The sequence below is a fragment of the Lycium barbarum genome, chromosome 6 (genome assembly GCF_019175385.1).
Source record: "Lycium barbarum isolate Lr01 chromosome 6, ASM1917538v2, whole genome shotgun sequence".
Lineage (NCBI taxonomy): Eukaryota > Viridiplantae > Streptophyta > Magnoliopsida > Solanales > Solanaceae > Lycium > Lycium barbarum.
The window spans coordinates 117,264,936-117,287,827 of NC_083342.1; the positions used below are offsets into that span (position 1 = coordinate 117,264,936).

Consider the following 22,892-nt stretch of genomic DNA (forward strand, 5'->3'; position numbering starts at 1 on the left):
AGTTAATTCTTCGAAGTATGTATGATATTGTGGCTTAACTTTTACTAGTGACTATAACATGATGTTCCTTTTTGAAAAAAAAAATGAAACTTAACCGAACTGTACCAATACTAAAGAGAAACCAACATGATGGAACGATTTCGAAAAATCTAATTTTGATTCTATAAAATGAAATAATCAAAAAATTGATACGATATAAATTTTATAAAATAATACTCAAACCGTACCCAACCATTGACGCCCCTAGGCTGCAACCCAAACCCAACAGACCAAAACCCCAGTTCGGATTTTCTTATGGGGTTTTAGGGTCACTGCTAAAGTCCATATTGGAATTCTTTTGCTTCAAGCTTCGTTGCCTTCAAATTTTCCCTGCATCTTGATCCACCCATTATCCTATATGTGCGTTCAGTACCTCAATCTAGTTGTAAAATCCAATTTCCAAGATGCAGCATGTAAGGAGAAGTGGGTTTTCATTGAAGACTAGGTTGTTGTCCAATGTTGTAAAATCATCATGCAACAAGTTTGATTCTTTCTTGGAATATATGCCTTCAAGAAACATATCTGATGTGGGTATTAGTCGTTTCTCGTCTATGGCTGCTGAAACTGCTGCTTTCAACCTTTCTGCCAAAAGGGTATGTGTAGTTCTGCTTTCTTTTTAAAAAAAAAAAAAAAAAAATCCCATTGTTGTAATCATTTTTTTCCTAGTTGTGTTGCTCCTATTGGGGCTTTGAATACAGTGTAGTACTTACTAGATATTGTATTTGAACTTTCTCTATTGAACCTATGTAGTGCTTGATGATTTTGATTTAGTGTTAAGGGTTTCTTTGTCTCAACTGTTGCATTATTGTGACTAGAATAGTTTTTCAAGAAAAAGCTGGTGACTTTTTCTCAGAAGCTGAGTGATAATGTCACACTTTATGTTATACTGGTGGAGGTAATCTTAGTATTGTAGAAGATAACCCGGAGTGTATGCGAAACTAAAATCAAGAAGGTTACCTGCTACTGTGATAGTTTCTTTTTTCTTTTTTCTTTTTTTAATGAGAAATGTAGAAACTTTGTTAATGAGTACCAGGAGGTACTGAAAGCTACTTCACAATATTTTCAGTTTGACTCGCGCAATGAATGTAAATGTTTGAAAACTCTCTCTACGCATTTGCTTTTCTTACATTTAGCTGTTGTCATTATCGGTCTTGCTTGTGCAAAGTGGTTGAGTTGTTTATGGATATTGAAGTGTTTAGCGCTCCTCAAATTATATCTAAGTCGGAAATTCTGATGAAGCATCAAACTTTGAGTAATCCAAGAATTCAGCAAGAAAATCCGTAGATATACCAACTAGTATTATAGTCCCTATTTTTTTTAACAACTAATAAATTCCCTATGGATTAGCTGGCCGAACTCCATTGGCACACAGGTCTGGAACTTGGGGTAGTATGGGGCCCGCCCCTGCTCGCACTTGAATATTAGGATTAGTAGCAGATTTCGAGATCTATGGGCACGGATCTTTGACAATATCAGTACCTTTGACATGCTTCAAGTTCATGGTCTGAAACTACTGATTGAATCTTTTTCCAGTTCTCGTGCTCCAAAATGCAGTTGGGTATGCTGTTCTTCTGTTCATTCTCTGATTATGAGTACTTGCAGGAACTGGTAACATCAGGTTGTGCAAGGAAATCAGTAGCTGCTACTTATCCTGTCGCGAAGGTGAGTTGAAATGCCTTGCTACTTTGATGATGCTAAAGCTTTGTTGGCTGCCTGTTGATAGCTTTTCCCTCCAAATTCTGTTGTTTTGTAGGTTATCGATGAAGCTGCTGGTTAGTAGATGCTACATGCATGATTGAAGATTTGCAAACTGTATAGGAACAACTTGGTTCTCTGCAAGTTTTAGATCTAAGAATCTTTATGTAGGATTAGTTCATTGAGTGGAACCTGAGTCTGCTTAACATTATCCATTCAGTGGTTTTAGTTCTTCACGTGTGTTCACGTCAAAGGTTCCTTCCAGCCATTTGCAATAATTAGAAAATATATGCTTTTGCGAGTTCCATTTCTTGAGAACTTCAAGATGATGATTCCGGACATGTAGGATGTAGCTATAGAGAAAGGTTTTTGTTTTCCTTAAGCCTTGCTTGCCTCTAAATGTTGTGGACTTGCTATCTATTTATGTCGGGGTAAACAGAGAAAGGGTCTAATAGAATGTTCGGCATCTGTGTTCCACAATCATTATGTTATCATGGCTATTGCCTGGAAGTTGTGGCACTCATGTTAGAAATGATCAATACTTTGAATTACATCTTTATGCTATCAGTGGAATCATTTCCTGTTGAGATCTTTAAAAACACTACATTTACATTCATGCATTTGCTTCTAATTGGATCTTGTGTCTCAACATATTATTGCTGGTAATTGCTATGTCCAATCTGCTTCACAATCTCGTGTCCATGCAACACCAATTTTAATATTCTTGTTGGAGCATATTCTATGTTAAGGAAAGTACTCAGACGTAGATCTTGCAGGAATTCCTGTTCTATACAGAAATCAAAGGAGTACGCAATGCTTAATGACCTTTAGATCACCATTTCAGCTAGTCAATACCACAGGCGTAAATCCTCAATCATCTTGCTTTGCTAGATCATTCGCGTCAAAGGCTTCTGGGTCAACACAAAAACAATCACAGGTTATTTCTGTCTCTAAATCATGCATATATGTCTTTACTTTTTCTTTTAGATTGAAAAAGAAGAACCTAACCGAAGGGCAAACGAGAGTAAAACGTGCTAAGGACCACACTTAACTAATTCCCTAGTGAACCATGGGTTAAGTTTCGCTTTTACATTGATAATACAGTAGGGATCGACCAAATTTAGGTCCAAATTGTTTATTGAAAAGGCAATCTTGAGTTAGTAGCTTTTCGTTTAACCTTTCAATAGCAGTATTTGTCATTAAATGCATGACTTAAGAAACATGTGATTGCACTTATCAAGGAATTTTATTATTTTAAGCTTGTCAATTCTCTCTAACTTGAGAAACCAATATTGCTGTAGTTAAGTAGATTGACATATGATCTAAAGAAGCTTACCCTTCGTGAAATGTTTATAAGTTAGTGGTGAACTCAAACTCATTCCCATTACACAAAGCAATGCTATCTATGACAAGATGTCCTTTAAAGACAAAAATGGACTAACAAGAGGTAATGCTGTTGTACTTCAGCCTCTCACTTTGTTGCAGTTCTCCCGGTTCTACACTAACTAAAAATCCATTACTCTCGGTACACAAAAAAGCAAGAAAGAATCTTTCCTTCCCGACCAAGTCAACTGATGTATATTGGTCCTGAAATGTTGTTGTTTTTCTTTACCATAAGCACCATTTTAGAGCCAATGGAGCTGCATGTTGTACCCGTTTACCTTCCCTTATCCTGTACCTGGTTGCTAGAAGCTCATTCAAACCCAGTTTCATATTATATCTGTATATCGCATTCTTTAGTCCAGTGAACTTAATATCTGCCAATAATAGTATATTACTAAATAGTTCCGTCATTATTTAGTCCCTATATTGTAATCCCTGCATTATAACCTTGGAATAACTTCTTTGTGGGATAAGGGATAACAATCTCAAGATAAAATACGAGATTATTTTACCCCGCATTTGGTTGAGCTTTTGATTCCGGAATTAGCAATCTTGGATTATTTATTTCAAAATTGTGGTATTATTCTTATACCACACTCAATGTGGGATAACAGTTCCGAGATAAAACACCAAAATGACAAAGATGCCCTTCTCCAGAAGTCCTTTAAAAAAGTTAAGGTTAAAATTGAAAATGTAACTCGCAGTTTCTCTTGTGTAAAACCAAGCACATGTTTTATATTATACCCCGTATATCCCATTTTTAGTCGTATATTCGCTAAATAATCCCATCATTATTTAATCCCATAATCCCGGTATAAATTGTTCACCAACCAAACAACTCCTTAATGTATGGACGTGCTGTCCCAATACAACATTGGAAGGTGTTTTTCCATAACTTGATATAAGGTAGTTCAGAGAGGAGAAGCACGAGATATGTTATCGAGGAAAATTATCCCAGAATTGTGTAGAACTTGGAGATTACCATTCTCGCACTTAAATGTATAGCTCCCGATATGACAATGAACGTATTTTTCAAATCAATGACAATGAATGCATTTGTTTCTTGTTTTACTTGTACAGGCTCGAAAGGATGTATCTACTATTGAGGATCCTTTTGATGCTCCTACCTACAATATCCCAGAGAAGCCTGTGACGTTTACTGAGGGAGCTTCCTATAGCCTTATCATTCTTGCAGGACTTGCAGTTGCTGGTGCTGCTGCATATGGAGTTTTTAAGGAACTCATTTTTCAGCCAAAAGAGTAAGGGTTGCATTGACTCTCGATAAGTAGGTTGACAGAGAACTTTAGTTCTTGTTTTCAATCTAGTTTAAAGTATTCCTTTGTTGTAGGTACAAAATCTTCAACAAAGGTCTCAAGAGGGTTCAAAATGATGGTCAAGTATGTTCATTGCCCCTATAGTCCTTACCGTGAATTTACTGGCTATAAACAGGATACTGCGAGGCTGCAATTAAAGATCTTATTTCCTAAGTACCAACTAGGCCAGTCCTTTCTGGCTTGCTGATTCGTACGAGTAGATCGAGTTCATACTTCATAGCACTAAGTGACCAATCAGTTTCTTATGTATTTTGATTCTGGCTTATTTCCTAAGTACCAACTAGGCCAGTCCTTTCTGGCTTGCTGATTCATACGAGTAGATCAAGTTCATACTTCATAGCACTAAGTGACCAATCAGTTTCTTATGTATTTTGATTCTGGTTGTACTTGAACTGATCAGTTGCATGTGTTTGCTATTCCGTACTCCAGGTTAAGGCAAGAATTGGATCCCCTGTAACAGGCTATGGATCAGAAAGTAGAAATCGTGCTGCACGCCAACGCGTCCCCAATAGGATATGGACTGACGAAGACGGAGTTGAGCATGTTGAGGTGACTATTCTTCCTTATTATTCCTGTCTTTTTGATACTCTTTCCCCAGCTCAAGCTCGCAGATGTTGAATATTTACTTAGTTTTACTTCTTATTTCTCCAATATATGTTTAGCTTGCCCTTTATATGATTTAAAACTGAATATAGGTCAATTTTTATATTCGCGGTCCACATGGAGCTGGCAAGGTTTATACAGAAATGTTCCACGACAAGGTGGATAAGCAGTGGAAGTTCACATATTTGATCGTTGAGATCAAATCACCTTCCCCAACTCAACTGATGCTCGAGTCATATGTACCTGCCTGAATATCCACATAAATAAATTATCTGTTCTGTTTTGCCATAATCGCGTAGATGCAGTCAATTGCTCAAAAAAGTTTCAATTCGCGTGAGAGCTCTCAAGATGACAGTTCTGACTCAAGTTCTTTGGGTTCAGCCATGGAATGTAATGACAGTTAGAAAGTTCACTTTTTTTGTGTCATAAAAAAGTTGCAAGAAAAGCTGTTACATTCTTTCACATGGAAGACTTTCTTGCAGTTCAAATCCGTAGAAGTTTTGGATTGAAGTGATTTTTACGTCTCTCTTTTAATAGTCAACTGGAAGTTTCTATCCTCTGTGTTCTTTATTTTCTGGAATTTTCTCAAGCAAAACATTTTCTTGAGAAGATCAAATGATAGGCGCACTTTTTAATAGTCTTGTTTTACTACATTGGTAAACCAATAATAAAAAGAAGAAAGATTTTGAATTTTTTAAAGATTAAACTGACCAGGTTTAATGAATGGGGTTGTGCTTGTGTCTAAAGATGAGACACAAAATTACGTGGCAGACATAAGTTGTGTGAGGGTCCTCCCATATTTTGCCAAATGTTTTTCCTGTGCCACTTTTCAGTGAGAGAAGAATGTGGGGTACTCACGTGTGAACCAAAGTCTCCCATCCCCGGCACGATTCTCTCTCCTTGTATTTTGAACCATCTTCTTTCTTTTATTTCTTTTCTTTTTATTTGTGAGTTTTCATGATATACAAAATAAAAGAAGATCTTATTCTCGTTTTCCCTACAAAATTCTTCTCTGATGATGTCAATTTTCTTTTATGTATTTGAGCGGCATGGCCAAATAATAGCTGACTATCAAGGAAAAATTTATGTTGGAAATCATTGACCAAAAATCGGTATAAAATTGGATTTAAGTGATAAGTACGTTTTTGTTTATGGCAGTTTTTTTGTTTCTGGGGATCCACGGTAACAACAAAAATTGAATTATTTGAGTGCTTTCAAGGTTAATGGCGCTTTTTTTTTTTTTTTTTTTTCCCTCTTGAGATTATTTTATGGATTTAACTTTTAAGTATCTTTAAAGGTTAAGGATTAATTTGTTTCTTCTTTAGATTACTTTTGCCATACATTTATTTTTGTGTGTTCCATGTCTACAACTCTTTTTTTTTTTCAATATTTTTTACAATAGGCTTCGAAAGGGCAGACAATTTATCCAATAATAATTTCAAATATGAAAAAGATCCATAATGCCAAAATCTCAGCATGTACTATATGTACTAAAACTTATACTAGTATCATTTATCATTGTATTTAGAGGCTCAAAGATAGAGAAAATGTTAAAATTTCTTGAAACTACAAGATTGATATTTTCTCGGAAAAGAAACTAATAAGTCTTTGGGAGAAAAAGAATGAAACAGCCAGTCAATGTTAAATTGCTAGAAGTAAAAAGAGTTATGTGAGAAGGAATATCTTGGAATAAGAGACAGAGAGTATTAAAAGTTAAAACAAGATGTAAGTAAATAAAAAATAAAAAAAAATGGGGAATATGGGGAGAGATAGTGCTGAAACTTCTGCAATTCTTTTGTTGAAAACTGGGACCCAAAATCCACTTGGCAAAAGATGAGAGCAACCTCATACAACTTATGTCTGTCCAGTAGTCGCGTCTCACACAAAATAAAATTTTCCGTCTAAAGCTGGCTATGGCTGAGGCACTCGGCGCATTTTGTGGTAGAAAAAAACAATGAATAGTTGAAAGGTGGCTTAATCGGTTTATACCCACTTTGCTTGCTTAATTCTCCACATAAAATCTGCTATAAAAAGGGGAAGAAAACGTAGAAATCTATAAGTTAGCAAGCTGCTACTTTCTTATACATGTAAGAGAAACCAAAATGATACAACATGGCACTACATATAGTTGGAAGAATAAATATTAGTTAACCATGATTAGGTAATTAACCTTTTACATTAAAAAAAAAATATGTCAGGCACTTATTACTTTGGTACATGCACGGGGTGGATACCCTTTCGGATATGTGCTCCCCTTGGAATGATTTTAGCAAGAAACTACACAAAGATGGAGATCTTCCTTGGTCAATAATCTTTAGGGTACTGATTCACGAAGTATTTAGTCATCTCGTGTCGACCCAAGTCCGGTTCTTATACTTTCCCCAACAACCTTCATGTCTTCTACCTGCGTATTTTGCAACAGATTAGTGCACATAATTTTAAAAACTGAAAAAAGAGGAGATTAATTGACACTGATTGAAACTTCTAGAGACAGTAAAAGGTCGAAGGGTATCCCAATAAAAAGTTGAATTTAACTTTTTAGGTCTCACACAATGAAGAAGCAGGGATTCATTCTTCCATTAGCCCAATGGTCGCTTAAGCACACGTGGTATGAAACACGTGCTACGGTGTTCTCACCTTATATTGGCACGTGTGCCTCAATTTTTTTACTCATTCAGCACCATATAGATCTTGGTCTAGACACATTAGAATGTCTTAACCCGAGCTTCTCACTTCAATAATCCTCAGATCCATCTTCTTAGCTAGCATTTGGCTTACAAACAAGTCATAACTTGATGGTGGTGTCCGGTGTCCACTAGCATGCACTTACGAATATAATAGGAGCCTAGAAGCATTGATTACCAGCTATCCTACCCACCAAGGCAGGAACAAATGAGAATCATACCAAGTGTTGTAACTAGAACAACAAACCTAGGATCTCCAGGTTGTTACTCATAGGTATGTATAAACCACTAATTTTACACCTAAACTAGACCTATCCCTTCTGGTCTTCTTTGTGTGTGACACTGCCCATTTATAAGCACTTCTCTCTCCTTCCTCCCTCCTCCCTCCCCTCTCCGACTCTCTGACATCATACCCTTAGTACTGAAACTACAAAATGATGTTAATATTTGGGTTATTACATGAATACCTTGCCAGCAGCTTGAAAAATTACATTGACCAACCTTGTACTAGATGAAATTAAATGGTGCTTTTACACCTGAACTAGACCTACTCTTTATCTATATCTTTTTCCTGTAGGACTCCCTCGGTATATAAGCATTTTTCTCTCCCTCGGTTCCTACCTTAAAGATCAAGTAATAAGGTCCGCCAATGAGCTTCATGTAGACAAACACACAACAAGGTTCTAACACATCATATACTAATAAAAGACAATGGAGTTTGATTTAGTTCTAACACATCATATATTAATATAAGACAACGGAGTTTGATTTAATGATTTTTCCGATCTAATGGAAACTGGAGAGGAAGAAAGGATCCTTTCCGATGATAAGATGACCTTAAATAGAAAAATAAGAACAAAACGAAATATGTGATACTAATTCCACACAACTTCGGTGTGCACGAAACAGCACACTTAAAAGTATGAGCAAAACACTGTCTCTTTCCACACAGCTCCCATATCATATGACCCCACAAAAATGAAGTGAGATGAGAGTATAAGAAACACAAGGTCAAACCAAATAATCTAACATGTAACTTGTCAATAGCTGAGTACTTTCCAGGAACGATGAACACGTCCAATTTGTAACACATGTAAAAGCATCAATTTGTTTCTACTTTTTAAGACCACCACCACCAACATCAACAACAACGCCTCAGTCCCAAGCAAATCATACTATCCAATAATATTACTCAACCATCCTTCCAATTATTGCTTAGATTCATATGCAGGCAATAGACCTCCCACTATTCCTTATCAAAAGGATAACTAAAAACTAGTTCTTCATATTACCTAGGAAAGATGCCTTGGAATTGAAGGTGTGAGCTGTTTCCTTAAGCTTTCAATACTTAACCAATATACAATAGTACTTTAAAATGCCCCAGTTTATCCTAAATACTTCCAGGAGTTTGTATCCATTGAAGTGAGAAATTGCAGTTACTGGCCATAGAGGACCTGCAATCTTATTGAGTATTAAAATTCCAAAAACTGCCAGGTGATGGAGAAACCTAGAACTGCCGTGTATGGAATTTAGACTGATCGCCATTTCATAGCAAACCGGCTACTGGATGACTTAACCTAAACGGGCACTTACTACTGCTGACATGAATTTGGGGCATGTTTCCAAACAGCAGTAAAGCTGCTTAGTTCACACCAGATGGGCTGCATCTATCTTCCATTAGAGCAAGCAAAAGATATGCAGCAAATAGTTCCACAATCACCAACTTGAGACATGACAAAGGCAACTAAAATTCATTACACTATTCAAATTCTACATTTCAATGTAACGGTTCTCCTTCACCCTTAACTTTTGCAATATTACCTTAATAGTAATTCCATTATCAAAAATATAATACTCCCTCTATTTCAATTTGTTTGTCTTACTTTCCTTTTTAGTGCGTTTGAAAAAGAAATTCTTTTTTTTCATTTTTGGCAACTCTTTTATTCCAACTTTCCACATGGCGTTTTTAAAACCCCAAGATTAAAGGGTATTTTGATACATTACACATATCTTTAATTTAAGATCACGAGCGTGCCAAGTCAAAACCAGACAAACAATTTGAAACTGAGGGAGTACATACAGAGGCGGATGGAGCATTATAATTTGGGGCAAACTTTCAATGCGGTGTACAAATTTATATATAAAAATTTACTAAATTTACAATGAACCCATAACTTTAGAGATATAATGGCTCAATGCTAAAAAATTTAAAAGGTTGAACCACAAGAGTTTAAATTCTAGATGCGCCTCTGAGTACATTATATATAATTGGAAGTATTTAGTCTGTACGTATAGTTAAGTGAAGTGCAACAATATGCTAAGAAATGAGAAATCGTATTAAAGAGAAAAGAGAGAGAATTTACGGAGTAGATGCCGTAGGCGCGAAGAGAAGCCATAGAGGCGGAGGCAGTTGCGCCGACGAAAAGGGAGGCGACGGCGAAGGCTTTAAGAGGCATCATACCACTTTCGCCGGCATAACCTCTCCTTAATGCGTATATTCCCCATACTAACTGACCACCACTCGCCAACGCCCACCACCGCCCACCGCCCTTGTTCACTTCCTTTTGGTTCATTTCCGCTTCATCCTTGTCCCATCGCCGGCGTCCTTGTAAGGACCTTATTGTTCTTCTATGGGCTTTCAGTTTGGGCTCTTTTGTTGGTCCACTGCAGAAAACAAGTTTTGGGCGCAGTCATTTGCACTTCATTTTTTTGTGCCGAGTGTCCTTCAAATGCACTAGTCTTTAATTTTTGTCCCTCAAATTGCTAGTCTTTAATTTTTGTCCTTCGCCTAAAACTTTTAGGTTTCGGGTTTGAACTCTCACTCAGTCAAAAATTTTAAAAAATTTCACCAGGTAGAATTTGGATTCGCAAGGCAGAGTTTTTCCTATGAAACTCTACCTTAAGGCATAGTTTGCAGGCAAACTCTGTCCCATCAGGCATAATTTGTCTGTAAGGGAGAGTTTGTAGGCAACCTCTGCCTAGCGCATTTTTTTTTAATTTGCGCAGCAGGGGCTCGACCCCGGAACCCTGAGGTTTTAGCCGAAGGGCAAAAGTTAAATACTTTCATTTTGGTGGGAAAAATTAAAGACCACCCCAAAATAAGGGCATCACTGCGAATTGCCCTACACTTTTCACCCTATTTTGTTCTGGTCTTCACAAACAACATTTTCGGAGGACATAATTTTATATCTTTTCATCATAATATCTCACAAGTTATGTCTCACACTCTTAAAGAACTTATCTGATAGTCATAAATTCAATTTTGAAGGACAAAAATTAAAGATCAGTCCACTTAAAAGGGAAAACCATGCAATTTCTACTTGGGGCTCATTGTCATTACAACGGATAAAGTGCACAGATAGCCGACTTCAGGAACCCCTATTTAATCCATAGCCTAAAATTTCAAAGTTTTGTAAGTTTAGCTACATAAAAATCAACTTGAGACATACGCAACTAAAGTTGCAAGAATATTCGGGTCCTTAATTACAAATTTTGTCTAAAGTTTGGTAATTACTTGTGAAAGCAAACTTCAAACATAAGTAATTGAAAGCCAAACTTCACATTTATGTCTTCAGAACCAAAATTTAGATGAAAGATCCATGTTTTTTATATATATTACTACAAGATAACAATATAAATATTACCTGTTGGTGATAGAACATAAGCGAATAAATTTAGACAAGCAAAATGTTTCTTATAGCAGGGTCTGAAGGAGTTAAAAAGAATCAACAGTTCAGTTGGCGTCAATTATGGAAAACATCGATGCTTTAGTTGACAAATTTTTTGCTCCTTCAATCTAGCCAAGCGGAAGAGGAGTTTGTCTCAACTCGATAATACGGACTACAAATTAAATATTTTCAAAACCTGGATATAATTTAAATAGCATGTGAACAATGGCCATCCCATTAAATTTACCCTTAGAACCTGCAATCGGATGATTTTCATAAATATTCACTTTTGCACAGATAATTGTATTTAGAAATCCTATTTAAAAAATAGCCTATGTTTATAAGAATTTTAAAGTATAATCACCAGAGAATCAACTTCAGACTTCATGTCATATCACCTCATCTACAAGCTTTTCAGTATTGGTGAATGCCAATTACAGATCATTTGATAAGTTCACCCATATGAATATGAAGCATGAAGGTGAGAATGCTTTAAGAGGATGCGGATACAGTCATACAGACACATGAATCGAAAAGGTGTCAAGGACAAATGAGTATGAAACCAATGTCTGAATTTATAAACATTTAGCCATAAGTATCATTCGATAATGTAAGTAGCTTTTACCCTGTTAATCATTTTCTTTGGCTGTAGCAGATTAGTACTTTATCTTTTAGGCTATCAAATTACGTTTAATGGGAAGTTTACGTGGTGTAGAGGACACTTAGGAGGTATTTATATTTAGTAACTATACTTTATTTTAACTATATCTCATAGCTAAATGTTGTATTTCAATCACACAAGGTAAGTAATACAGTAAAACTATGTTATATTTAGTATTGCAAACCATTTTCTTTCTCATTCTCTCTTAATCTCCTCCGTTTTTCCTCCATTTTCTCTCTCCGTTCCCTCTCTCTTCTCCGCCATCTCTCACCCCTCTCTCTCTGTCACACCGCCGCAGCTAAGGCGGCGGTCATAGCCGTGAACAAGCTGTGGTATTCTTGATTCTCGATTCGCCGGAGGAAGAAAGCGACACCGCCGTTGCCCAGATCTGAGTGTAAAACTATGTTGCTTTTTTCTCAAATCTCGAAAATCGGGTTTTCTGACCACATTTGATTGTATTAAGATCTGAGTGTATTCGTCATTTTTCAGTGTATTTATATACCAAGTATGAAATACAATGTATCTTTTGAGTTTTCTTAATGTATACATTATTCAACAAGGTCGCATTTGGCATTTGTATGATCTCTGATGGAATTGTTGTAGATCTATATGAATATAGTGTATTTTAATTATTATTTTTTTGAGTAAATACAGTGTATTTTTAAAAGGATTTGAATGTATTCTTCATCTATTTGAGCATAAATACAGTCGAATAAAAAGATTTTTGAGTGTAAATACATTCAAATACATGATTATTCTTCATTTCTTAAAAGGATTTATGAGTAAAAAAATACAGTGTTTCTTTATGTATTTTTCGCTTGTATTTCGAAAGAGATCTTTTTGTATATTAATGAGTACACTGAATTTAAATACAGTTGAATATCCCTCTATTTTCTTTTGCATTTATGTTGTTTGAATACAACTGAATTTAAATACAATAAGTTGAATGCAGTGTAAAAGTAGCTATGAATGAATACAGCTGAATTGAATACAAGTTACTGTAGCTACGAAATGTAATTAGCAAAAGTATAGCTATGCATAAAAAAAAAAAAAAACCAAAGTATAGTCATTGGTGAAAATTCCCCTTATATAATAAACTATTACCTATTTTAAGTCACCTTAACGTAACAGTATTACAATTCACACTGTTAGTGCAAAACAGTAGAACTCAACTGCCATTACAATCAATGCGTCCCATGAGATACAAGACTGCAGAAGCACTTTCAATTCTCGAAAGACTATAGATGAAACATGTTAGGCAATGTGCTTCATTTCTTTTAGCAAGGCCCCGACAAGTTAGGCGTTGCGTTTGGTTTTGGTTTCAGGTGTTCCAGCGCCAATACGATGATGGTCAATCTATAGATCCGAAAATTAACAAAATTATCAACTACGACAAACAATAAACTTTTATTTACCTACTCCTTTGCTAAGTTAACCAAAAACTTGGCCATCGGAGGTTTTGAGGCATGAAGTTTCAGCAGCATCCAAAAGTGCAAAGTAGAGAGGAAACTCGGAATCTTCTTAGAGGGGAATTCAGAAATATACTTCACGTCAGTTTGAAAGGTGCTCTTTCCGGTAACAGTGGTCCAGGCTAATCAAAGGTTCAATGTGCCTGAGCTCAATGCACTTGAGATGATTCCTTCACCACGCTGAGAATTAAAATCTCACTGCTAGCTAGATTTTTTTTTACTTTTTTTTTAAAAGAAGAGTAATCAAGAAAATGTGGAAGAACATCATTCTTGTTCCCATGTATGCAAAAGCTTGTAAAACTGATAAATTCAATAGTATAGACAAGTGAGTAAAATCATCTGTTCCGACACCAGCCATTCAAGTAGGTTTAAACATAATACATTTGAAAGAAAGGAAGTCATGAAGCTTCAACATCGATGAAAAGAAAGGGGGGGGGGGGGGGGGGGGGGAACCAAATACCATGGAAAAGACAGTGAAATAGCACCAGGTTGAATCTATTAAGTTGTTGCAAATGATGCAATATCAGAGATGTGACCTGCCGGCCCTTTTTCATTTTCTTCCTCTCCCCACAAGAATATTTAGGGAATTATTAAATATTTAAAAAATAAATGGCTAAACAAGAGCTAAAATAATTAAGAGCTGCAGTTTTTCATATTAGAGCATTCTCTGCATCATGTTACAATGAGTTTTCCATATTAAATCCTTGTAATCACATCAGAATAGATAAAATGTTTGTTTGAGCATTATTGATCTCAAAACTCATAATGCACCAATTATCTCTCTTGCTATTCTTCCTTTTGATGAGGAAAAGGAAGTTACTTTTTTACCCAAGTATAGAATGTTGCTAACAGTGGAAGCCTGAGAATGGAAAATGGAATGGCTGTTTATGTCAGCTTGACTTCCCTTCATAGCTTTGAGTTAAATCATATAACTAGAACAACCTGCTCAAGACCAAGGAAAGTTAAGATGATAAAATCAGTTGATATTTGCTTTAAATGAAGTTCAATTTACTTTCACATGAGAGAAATAAAAGGGAAACCGAAGTATTATTTTGTATTGCTGCTAAGACATCATAAGGGCTACCTTCAGGTTGTAACACACCAATAGATATATTGAGATCAAAACTAAGCCTATATCAATTTTTTTGAATCATCAGGGAAGTACAACATAGAAACTCTTGTACTTTTGACTCTGGCTACACTATTGCACCTCATGCTTCTTACGATGATTAATACATTGATTCTCAAATCGGTGCAGTATAAATATCTGTTACCTAAGCACTTTGGTCATTTCGCTAATGGAATTTCCTGTTGTATTTCTATAATTTCTCTTAGTCAATTTCTCATAATTTTGCAGTATAACTTAATACCTATCTCCCTGAACTTTGATGCAACTACTAATAAGCAGAACTTTTTTTCCTCCACAGACCTCCAGTGAGCTCATTTTGAACATATTATCATTGAAGGATGAATCATGAATGCGTGATAAACATCTGTCGTTCGAAGTAATGCTCTGTAAAACAGATTGTGAAAACACATTCATGTTTAATAAACCTACATCTAGCGAGAATGGTAAAGAAGAATCCTGGAAAACACCCCTATTCACACGAACAAAGCAAAATCACCTAGTATCCACGTAACTTGAATAGAGTTAACTGCGTATTATCCCTCTATGACTTTAAACCTTGTAAATTACCTCCTAGTGTTAAATAAAAGGCTCATCATGGAACTACTATCTACGAGAACACGCGAAGTACCGACAAATATTTCACCTGGCACCTCCCAAGTTAACCATTCAGAATCCCAAAAGGCGAAATTTTAACCAAGAGCCCATACACAAACAAAGCACCAAAAATCTTTGAAGTTTGCACACTTTCCAAACATTTTCGTTAACAGATATGCTAACACCAAAGTTTCTTACCAACAGAGCTCTTTAACGTAAAATTCATCAAGGTGTTTCAAGAATAACATTACTTGAACAGATAAACGATAGAGAAACTAAAGTCAAAGAGATCATGAAGACTCACCAGTATGACCATTTCACTTTCCTTTTCCTTTCACATTCTTCTCTTCTCCCCTCTCCTCTTTTGGGACATGAAGACGCCTTCCAAATAGAGCACATGGCTAGACCCAACAGCTATAAAAATTTAGCTCCTCAGCCAAATAGCTGAAACATGGCAGAAGCTAAAGGAAAAACAATTGCAAATCCAAACACTAAAATGGAAACAAAATCAAAACAACCCAGGGAAATGATATTAGAGGGAAAAAAAAGTCATCAGAAATTAATGAATGCAGAGAGGACAGGGGAAGAACAGTAGAAGGATAGAGATATGAAAATCAGAAAATATGGTAGTTGCTAATTAAGAATCCATAGTCATCAAGATTTAAATAGTTATAAAATTTGTAAACTACCATATGCGACAAGAAGCCTGAAGGGATTCAAAGACTTACTCGACTTTATAAAATTCTCTTCACCCTGACAAGCCTTTAGATGCAACAGAGAACACCTGTATACTCTGGATCCGTCTACAGTGATATTGAAGTTTAAAAGTCAATCTCTGAGTATATTTAGAGCATTAAGGATCTGGAATATTTACTCCTATTTTGCTATTGAAATACGGTAATTGTAGTTTGACATATTCATTTTTAAAGCTCGTAAATGTATTGTTGACAGAATACAAGAATCACACTATGCTAAAAAGTCACAAGACAATGTATATTACACTTTCATTCTGGACAAAAGACACTATAAAGTAAAATAGAGTGGAGCTCTTTCAATTCATTATTAAAAAGGGATATGCTAAATTAAATTGTTGAAGCAAGTGAAAGATGTGGTGTTTGAGCTTTTATATTAGTATCAGTCACTTATCCCTTTAATTCATGTAAAACCACAAACTTTTTTTTTTTTAAACCACAAACTTTATCACTTCTTAGGAGAAATGTTGAACCTTGGCTCATTATGAAAAAATGAAAATGGCGTACAAGAGATATTCATATATGCATTTTCGCAAAACAATTGATGTGCACTGCTTCAATTTAATACAACTATATAGCTAACCAGGAAACATTTTATGTGGAGCAATCAAACTAAATAACAAATTGATACCTATAAACACAATAAGACACACATGCAACCATCAGCTAATAATAACAATACCCAACCAATCTTCACCGGAATTATCCTGGAGAATCGGTGAGAGCACTTTTAATTTCTTGTTTCCCTTGTTCTACAATTGAAAAACCAAAAAAAGAAGTCTTTAGGGAATTTTCAAGAAAGCAACTAAAGCTGTTTTGCTAAATAGGATATGAACAGAAAATGGTGTATTACTAAGTTACCTCAATTGAATCCAGGAAAAGGTTACAGCGATTCCCTTGCTGCATGACTTGGCAGTCAGTTGAAGCTCTGAGACTTGCAAGTTACAAGAGGAGAATGGAGAAAAGAGAAAAGCAAGGAAGACATGTCTGCAAATTCTAGCAAGGAAAACACGTGTTCGCCATTCAAGGTTAAACGGCAGTTAATAATTAAGCCATAAAACAACGAATAATTACGACTATACCCTTCATCATGCCAAGCAACCTTCACTTATTAATAGTGTAAATGAGTGTTTGTCCATCAATGTGCATGAGCACTTATACCGAAGCAGTGAACACACTTGAATAGTACATAAAATCAATGTTTTTATTGAAAACAACATAAATTCCAGTTGTAAACATCGCATAAATAATCTACTATTACTTCAATGTCTCCAGCAGAAACAGAAGATGCAAACACTCAGTGCACACGATTGTTTGCAAATAATTCTCCAAAGTCTACACTGAACGAGATGTTACAAACTTATAATAATAACAGTATTTCAATTTGGATGTAGTTGTCATCAGAACCAAACAAATCAAAAAGAAAGGAATACAGTAAGCGAGATAAAACCTCAAAGTTATTCTTTTCCAGTTTCAACTTCAACCAGTGAATGACACTTCTAGCAGCAATAGAGTGATTAGTGATGTGGAAAACATAGATGTACTAAGGTTCAACCTACAACAGAACCAAACTACAAAAACGGAAAAAAAAAATGGAGAATATATCTCCAATATGTGGAAGTAAAGGAAGTAAACGACCGGTGCATGCCATGTCCATTGAGCCTCTTTTTCGTTATCGACATCTTTAAATATTCAAGAGGGTGTTAAGTGTGACTATTGATTCTTGGACACTAGGTAGTAACTTTCACTTATTTTATCAGATTTCCCCCAAGGGACTGTAACTCTCACTATATTCACAATTATGCTAGAGAAATAATATTCATGATACAGGATGCTAAAATTTGACAAGTCACTATAAATGAAAATGAATTGATTGGGCAAAGTGAATTTGCTACCTTTCTTACTCCCTGTCCACAACTCGTAATCATGAATTTAATCCTTCAGACAGAGTTTGGTGCTAAACAGCGTTAAATGTGTGATCTAATAGTTAGTTATAGTTTAAAATTTAAATAGATCAAATGTAGTGAGCCAAGCTGTCAAGATACTATGACTGTTATCACCACACTAACGTACAGAATATTATTAACGCACGGGCATAAGAGTAAGAGTTAGAAACAAAAAAAATCACCCGTTAAGAGTTAGAAACCAAAAAATCACCCGTTTCTTCAAAGCTCTCTGTTAGGAATTAAACTTAATTGCCCCCGCCGGCTTGAGCTGGTGTGAAACGAAAATCACCTGGATAACACAGGAAAAAGTCGGACCCCACTTGTGGGATTATACTGGGTATGTTGTTGTTGTTGTAGTCTAGGAGTCATTTAATATTACATAACATTGAGACTATTTTGGTTTCTTTAGATTCAATTTCTTGGCCTTGAACAAAGAGCAGGGGCAGATCAACTTAACTGCAGGCAGTTTTCAATGTATTCATCGTAGTCCCACTCAATTGTTCTCCAGATACAAGTGGATAACAGTTACCGGTTTCAAAAAAAAAAAAAAAAAAGATACAACTGGATACATAACAAGTAACATTTCTTCCCAGTTAGACAAAATCTGATTTGGTACACATTTAATCACAATTACACAAAAAGACATCAATATCAGTCCTTTCGCACTGAAACCGTCTTTCCTTCATGATCAAAATACTATTAGGAGTATCATTTTCAACAAATGAAAAACCAAGAAAACAACTTTTTAGCCGTTGAACAATGCCTGCTTCTGATTGTTCAAAACTTACGGCACCAATTTACGCTTTGAAGACAACATTGACCAAACTTGTGGAATTTTCGGAAACAGCCTCCCTACCTTTCAAGGTGGGTGGAAGGTCTGCGTACACTCTACCCTACCCGACCCCACATTGTGGGATTCCATTGGGTATGTTGTTGTTGTTAAGACAACATTGACCAAACTTCTGATAGATATGGAATATTTGCCTTTTTATTATTAATTAATGCCAACAATGGAAGTTACATCTCTTGTTTAATTCACAAGCAAACACAATTTTAAAATCTATCTCACAATGAGCTACCCAGAACATAAAACAACAAGGATGTACAAGTCAAGATCTTTTCATTTGATAACCATCTAAAAGATTGACCAACAATGAGAGCTCTGGTGTACCTTAGCAACTTGTTGAGTGATTTTCCTTCAAGAAACTATTAAACCACTTTTTAGGGGCATCTGGATGAATGTCAGTGATACGAGCCATAAACATTTTATCACTAGTGGCAACAATGCTTGCAAGTGAATATTCATACGGACACCAATCCTGTTCTCTAAGCCACCTATGGAATTGGCAACGGGGAATTATCCTCTTCTCCAAGTCATAACATAAACAGGCTGGAAAAGCACAAAGCTCCTCCTGAGATAACCCCATATCCTGGAAAAGAAATTTTATTTTTTGCTCAAGAATTTCAGCTTTCTGGTTCAGAATTTTTGGGGCCACTGTAAGCATTTTACAGAGTGTCGAGAAGTTAACTCCACCATTAAGTAGGCAATCAAACCGTTCCTGTAACTCAACACCTGGCCCATGCAACTTGGACAATACTTTCATGGTCAGCTTGTTTTCTCCAAAGCCAATCCCATGCAAGAAATCTAATTTACGAAGGGTATAAACGGGTGTTCTGGATGCCTGAATTTTCTGCAAATGCTCTGCATAATCTTCGTCAACTTCAACACTGCCAATAACATAGCTACATAAGAGACCATGACCACCGTTTTTTAGTCTGTCAAAGAACCATTCACTTAGATCCAATGATCTCAAAATATGAGGTACATTAGCTATTCTATTTCTACCCATAATGTATTGGTACGTTTGGGCAGTCAATTTTAGTTTATTTACACCCAACCCAAAATGTTTCAAAAATCCTACTGTCGAAATCACACGAACTTCCAAATCAAAACTCAAAATCTCAGGCTTCGACAGTACTAAAAGTCCAACTTCTTCTTTTCTGACATCTAGTCTACGAAAAAATCCAATCTTTTGAGCCAAAAGCTCTTCAGAGTAATCAACAAAAATACTTTTATTTCTTCCCATCAATTCACCAATCTTCCCTTTCTCACAACCCAATTCATAAAACATTGCAATTTTCCTACAAATCTCGAACCAAGAATCCACATTTCCTTCAACACAACTTGCAAGATTAAAATCCAAAAACACCCTTTTCAAATCATCAAACAGCATATCAATTTCGTCCAAAAAATCACTCCTTTCCCCGAGCACATGCGGGAAAGCTAGGCAAATACCAATAACAGCAATACTACCATACCCGTATCGTTCAAAATGTGAAAGCCTCTCTTTCAATTCACAAGGCTCTTTACTAAAAATAGAAACTTCCCTTTTGAACAAAATACCCAATTTGTTCCAAGGGAAACCAAAACAAGCAAGAGCACAAGCAGCATTAAAAACTTTAGAATCTTCACACAAGAAGCATTTGTTCAAATGCAACATAGGACTAATCTCTACATAATTTACACCAATACTTTCAAAGAAAAACTCAAATTCATTAATAGGATGGTACCTTAAAAACCTCTGAATTGAATTAGGAAAGCGATTACGAGAAAATGGGACTTTAGAAACAAGACCCAAAAGAGAAAATCTTGAATTTTTACCAATGTATTCAGCAAAAGTAAAAGGTAAAGATCTAGTATTATGGAAGTAATCAGTGAGTACTTCTTGAGCTTGTAAAATGGCTTGAGGTCTATATTTTGCTGGAATCTTGGAAAGTGTTGATATATTAGGAACCTTTTGGTGTGTATTTGTGGAGAAAAAAGCGTGCTTGAGAGTGACATAGAGGAATTGAAGTGTTGGGGTTTTAGAACGGGAGAGCATTTCTTGTGCTTATGGGGAATGTGTAGAAAAATGTTTACATCCGGTGAGTGTTGAATGAGGACATTGGATCACTTTTCCGGTGAGTTTGACGGCTTTTCTTGCACTGAACTGCACGAGGGATCGCTCTGTGGGTTTTGAGTTTTTTGGAAAAGTTGCAGTATCATCCCTGTACTTTGGTATTTGGATGTTGCTGTCGAGTAGTTTTCCCTTTTCCAGAATAGTGGAGTATAATTTTTTAGAATATTTTCTTGGTTCTTTTTATTTAATTATAGAATATATCATGAATATGGTGGTTTTTATGTAAAGTTCAAAATGAAGACGAATTTAGCTCGAAAAGTAATTACTTTTGACTCTCTGTTTGGATTGGCTTATTTTAGGTGCCAAAATAATTTTTAAGATCCGAGCCGAAACTGCATCACGTCCTGTATAGTCATTTCTCTCAATACTTGTTCAAAATACCTCATACCAACCTCTCACGTGTAGTGCGAAATGCTAGATACTAAATATTATAATTTAATTTATAATAATAATATCTATCAAGTACGAAAATGTTAACATTGACGGATGTAAAAACTTCAAATGTGAAATTAAAAAATTCTCGGTGAAACTCGTGAAAAGTGATGGTTCAGGTTCATTTTTTATCATTATACAAAGTGATTTGATTTATGATAGCATCCAATTTCTTCGATTCAATTTATAATGAGATACTGGTCAAAACACACCTGAACTATCACCTTTTTGCGAGTTTCATATCTCAATTATAAGTTGTTCCCTTTTCCAACCTAAACTATCACCACACACCTAGGTGATAGTTCAAGTAGAAAACGGGAACAACCAATAGTTGTCTGCTCAGCTTCGAGGTGTGTTTTAATATATAGATGGTGATAGTTCAGATTGGAAAAGGGAAAAACCGATAGTTGAGGTGTGAAACTCACGAACAAGTGATAGTTCAGGTGGTGGATTTTTTACCATTGCCTCATTTATAATTGGGCAAAGGTGCAAATATACCCCTCAATTTGCGATTTAGAGCAGATATACCCTCTCGTTAAAAGAGTGGTGTATATATACCTCTGCCATTATAAAATGATGTAAATATACCATTTTTGCTGACGATTTTTTTTTTTTAAATAAAATCATTTAGCTTATTTTTTAATTAAAAAATATGCCACGTGCCTTTAAAAAATAGTCTACCCATGTTTTTTTGTAGACATATTTTTCTAAAGCCATATGTTAATTTTTCTTTCTGGTGGGTCGGGTCTAGTTTGTTTAAAAAAATATCTTTGTGACTTTAAAAAAAATAAGTCTATCAATTTTTTTAAACAAACCAGACCCGACCTACCAAAAAAAATTACCATGTGGCTTTAGGAAAATATGTCTATTAAAAAAATGGGTAGATTTTTCTAAAGTCACGTGATTTTTTTTTAATTAAAAAATAAGCTAAATGACTTTTACAAAAAATTTCATTACCAAAAAGGAATATTTGCACCATTTTGTAATGGCAGGAGTATATATACATCACTTTTTTAACGAGGGATATATCTGCTCTAAATCGCAAAGTTGAGGGATATATTTACACCTTTTCCCTTTATAATTTAATCATTCATGAACTCTGATTAGATCCATTCCCCCCCCCCCCCCCCCCCCCCCCCCCCCCCTATATATTTCTTTTTATTCACATCCAACCCCACCAAGTGAAAACAACACATGCATTAGTTGGAAATAACTTTCTTTTGACATAATATTTCTTACAAGTATATTTTTGTTAAAAAAAAAAAAAAAACTTTGGAGTTAGAGTTGGAGTTGTGTTTAGCTATAGTTTTTAAAATTGTAATTTTTGGTGAAATGTAGTCGTAAAATGGTGAAAAAAGTGATTTTTTTTAAAAACAAGTTTTTTGGTATTCCGGAATACAACTTCAAGTTTTTTGGCACCTTAATTACTTGTTCCCAGTTGAGTTATTTTTTAACTATATAGAAGCATGGGTTTAAACCCATGCTTCATCGTCAGTCTCTATAAAAAAAAATAAGGTGGGCCCCAATCTTCTTTAATAATGGT

General features: G+C 35.5%; 3 protein-coding genes across 3 annotated transcripts; 1 reads left to right on the forward strand and 2 right to left on the reverse strand.

The window, feature by feature from the left end:
- The first annotated feature begins 219 nt into the window (after positions 1 to 219).
- On the forward strand, positions 220 to 5,608 carry LOC132645773 (probable mitochondrial import inner membrane translocase subunit TIM21). The gene is made up of 8 exons (XM_060362968.1): positions 220 to 632; positions 1,642 to 1,701; positions 1,793 to 1,811; positions 2,511 to 2,671; positions 4,198 to 4,376; positions 4,466 to 4,514; positions 4,881 to 5,000; positions 5,147 to 5,608. The coding sequence occupies exons 1-8, from the start codon at positions 444 to 446 to the stop codon at positions 5,303 to 5,305; spliced, it is 936 nt and encodes a 311-aa protein (XP_060218951.1). The 5' UTR covers positions 220 to 443; the 3' UTR covers positions 5,306 to 5,608.
- Positions 5,609 to 7,106: 1,498 nt separating this feature from the next.
- On the reverse strand, positions 7,107 to 10,356 carry LOC132645774 (uncharacterized). The gene is made up of 2 exons (XM_060362969.1): positions 10,102 to 10,356; positions 7,107 to 7,458 (listed from the first exon to the last, which is right to left on the reverse strand). Exons 1-2 carry the CDS (start codon positions 10,309 to 10,311, stop codon positions 7,393 to 7,395), a joined length of 276 nt encoding a protein of 91 aa, XP_060218952.1. The 5' UTR covers positions 10,312 to 10,356; the 3' UTR covers positions 7,107 to 7,392.
- Positions 10,357 to 14,161: 3,805 nt separating this feature from the next.
- Positions 14,162 to 21,070, reverse strand: LOC132645776 (transcription termination factor MTEF18, mitochondrial). The gene is made up of 5 exons (XM_060362971.1): positions 16,873 to 21,070; positions 16,694 to 16,763; positions 15,988 to 16,062; positions 15,564 to 15,640; positions 14,162 to 14,478 (listed from the first exon to the last, which is right to left on the reverse strand). The coding sequence occupies exon 1, from the start codon at positions 20,837 to 20,839 to the stop codon at positions 19,130 to 19,132; it is 1,710 nt and encodes a 569-aa protein (XP_060218954.1). The 5' UTR covers positions 20,840 to 21,070; the 3' UTR covers positions 14,162 to 14,478; positions 15,564 to 15,640; positions 15,988 to 16,062; positions 16,694 to 16,763; positions 16,873 to 19,129.
- Between the last annotated feature and the right edge of the window lie 1,822 nt (positions 21,071 to 22,892).